This window comes from Rattus norvegicus, chromosome 8, assembly GCF_021556685.1.
Source record: "Rattus norvegicus strain SHRSP/BbbUtx chromosome 8, alternate assembly SHRSP_T2T, whole genome shotgun sequence".
NCBI lineage: Eukaryota > Metazoa > Chordata > Mammalia > Rodentia > Muridae > Rattus > Rattus norvegicus.
This window is the reverse complement of record NC_141541.1, coordinates 46645969-46647565: the sequence shown is the minus strand read 5'-3', so window position 1 is coordinate 46647565 and position 1597 is coordinate 46645969. Positions and strand designations below refer to the sequence as shown.

Genomic DNA, 1597 nt, shown 5'->3' with positions numbered 1-1597 from the left:
GATGAATGATTTTGTTCTTGTTTTTTTACCTTAGGAAGAGAGAGAGAGAGAGAGAGAGAGAGAGAGAGAGAGAGAGAGAGAGAGAGAGAGATTTTCACATTTTAACAGACATTTTTCTCTTCACATGATGAGTAAAATACAACTGAAAAGAATATTTAATACACAGAATTTACTGTTTCAAGGTATGCTATATTTACCAGTGAGGAAGGAACAGTTTGTGTAAATTACACACTGGTATTTAAAAGCAATATATTCTTCAACCAGAGAAGAAAACATGAAGACAGGATGTCCTGGAGTTATCACTTATCACTATTTTAAAGAGGCAAAAGGCTAAAAGGAACAATAGTGAAAATATTTTTCAATATGATATGAACATTTATTTATATGTGTGTGCTAAAATATGTATTAAACATAGAAAAGATCTACTTTGTAATTATAGTTTAAAAACCTTACTCATATTCAAGATCTTTCTCAGGGCAACTTTAACATCTTTGTTTCTCAGGCTGTAAATTAAGGGGTTCAACATAGGAACCACAATGGTATAAAAAATAGAAGAGATTTTTCCTTGATCAATGGATATTGCAGATGGAGGTTTCAGGTACATAAACCCACAGGATCCAAAGAACAGAGAGACAGCAGTAATGTGGGAACTGCAGGTGCTGAAGGCCTTGGACCTTCCCAGAGTGGATCTTATTTGGAAAATGTTGGAGAGGATATAGCCATAAGAGATAAAGATTATGACACTGGGCAGAATGATGTCTTTCCCCCCTACAATGAAAATTTCTGTCTCATTGACATAGGTACTGGTACATGAGAGCTGCAGCAAAGGAAGAAAATCACAGAAATAGTGGTTAATGATGTTTTCATCACAAAAACTAAGTCTGAGCATGCAACCAGTGTGGATCATAGCATCAGCAAATCCCATCAAATATGAAGCAAGCATGAGATAAGAACACACCCTTGGGGACATGATAGTGTTATACAAAAGTGGATTACAGATAGCAACATAGCGATCATAGGCCATTGACACCAGTACATAGAATTCAGAAATTATAAAAAAACAAAAGAAGTAGAGTTGGGACATACATCCCATATAAGAGATAAGATTCTTCTTTAGTATAAAATTCATCAGCATTTTTGGTGTGATGACAGAAGAATAACAGAGATCTACAAAAGATAAATTACAGAGAAAAAAGTACATAGGAGTATGTAGGTGAGCATTTAACACAATTAAAATTATCAAAGTCAAATTACCAAACACTGTTATCATATACATTAATAAAAACAGTAAGAAAAGAGGCATTTGGAGCCCAGGCTGGTCTGTTAATCCCAAAAGAATGAATTCAGTCACAGTAGAACCATTTGCTAGAACCATTCTTTTCTAAGAGAATCTGTGGACAGAAAAATACAGCAAAATTGGAGAACAGAATAGATTTGACAGCAATACCTTCTCCCTAAACAATGAGGTATATGCTGACAGTGGCTGCAAGTGCTCAGCATGAACTTAAAGAATAACTTGCCAAGTATGGTGACACATACCTGTTATTCTAAGCATTTGAGAGGTAAACACAGGAAGCTCAGACTTTTCAGATTATCT

General features: G+C 34.9%; 1 protein-coding gene across 1 annotated transcript; it reads right to left on the bottom strand.

Moving 5' to 3' along the window:
• Positions 1-433: 433 nt before the first annotated feature.
• Positions 434-1375, bottom strand: Or8b54b (olfactory receptor family 8 subfamily B member 54). The gene has a single exon (NM_001000804.1). It carries the CDS (start codon positions 1373-1375, stop codon positions 434-436), a length of 942 nt encoding a protein of 313 aa, NP_001000804.1.
• Positions 1376-1597: the final 222 nt, after the last annotated feature.

Coding starts and splice junctions, on each gene's coding strand:
- Or8b54b (NM_001000804.1), bottom strand. CDS start 1,375: ATGGTTCTAGCAAATGGTTCTACTGTGACTGAATTCATTCTTTTGGGA.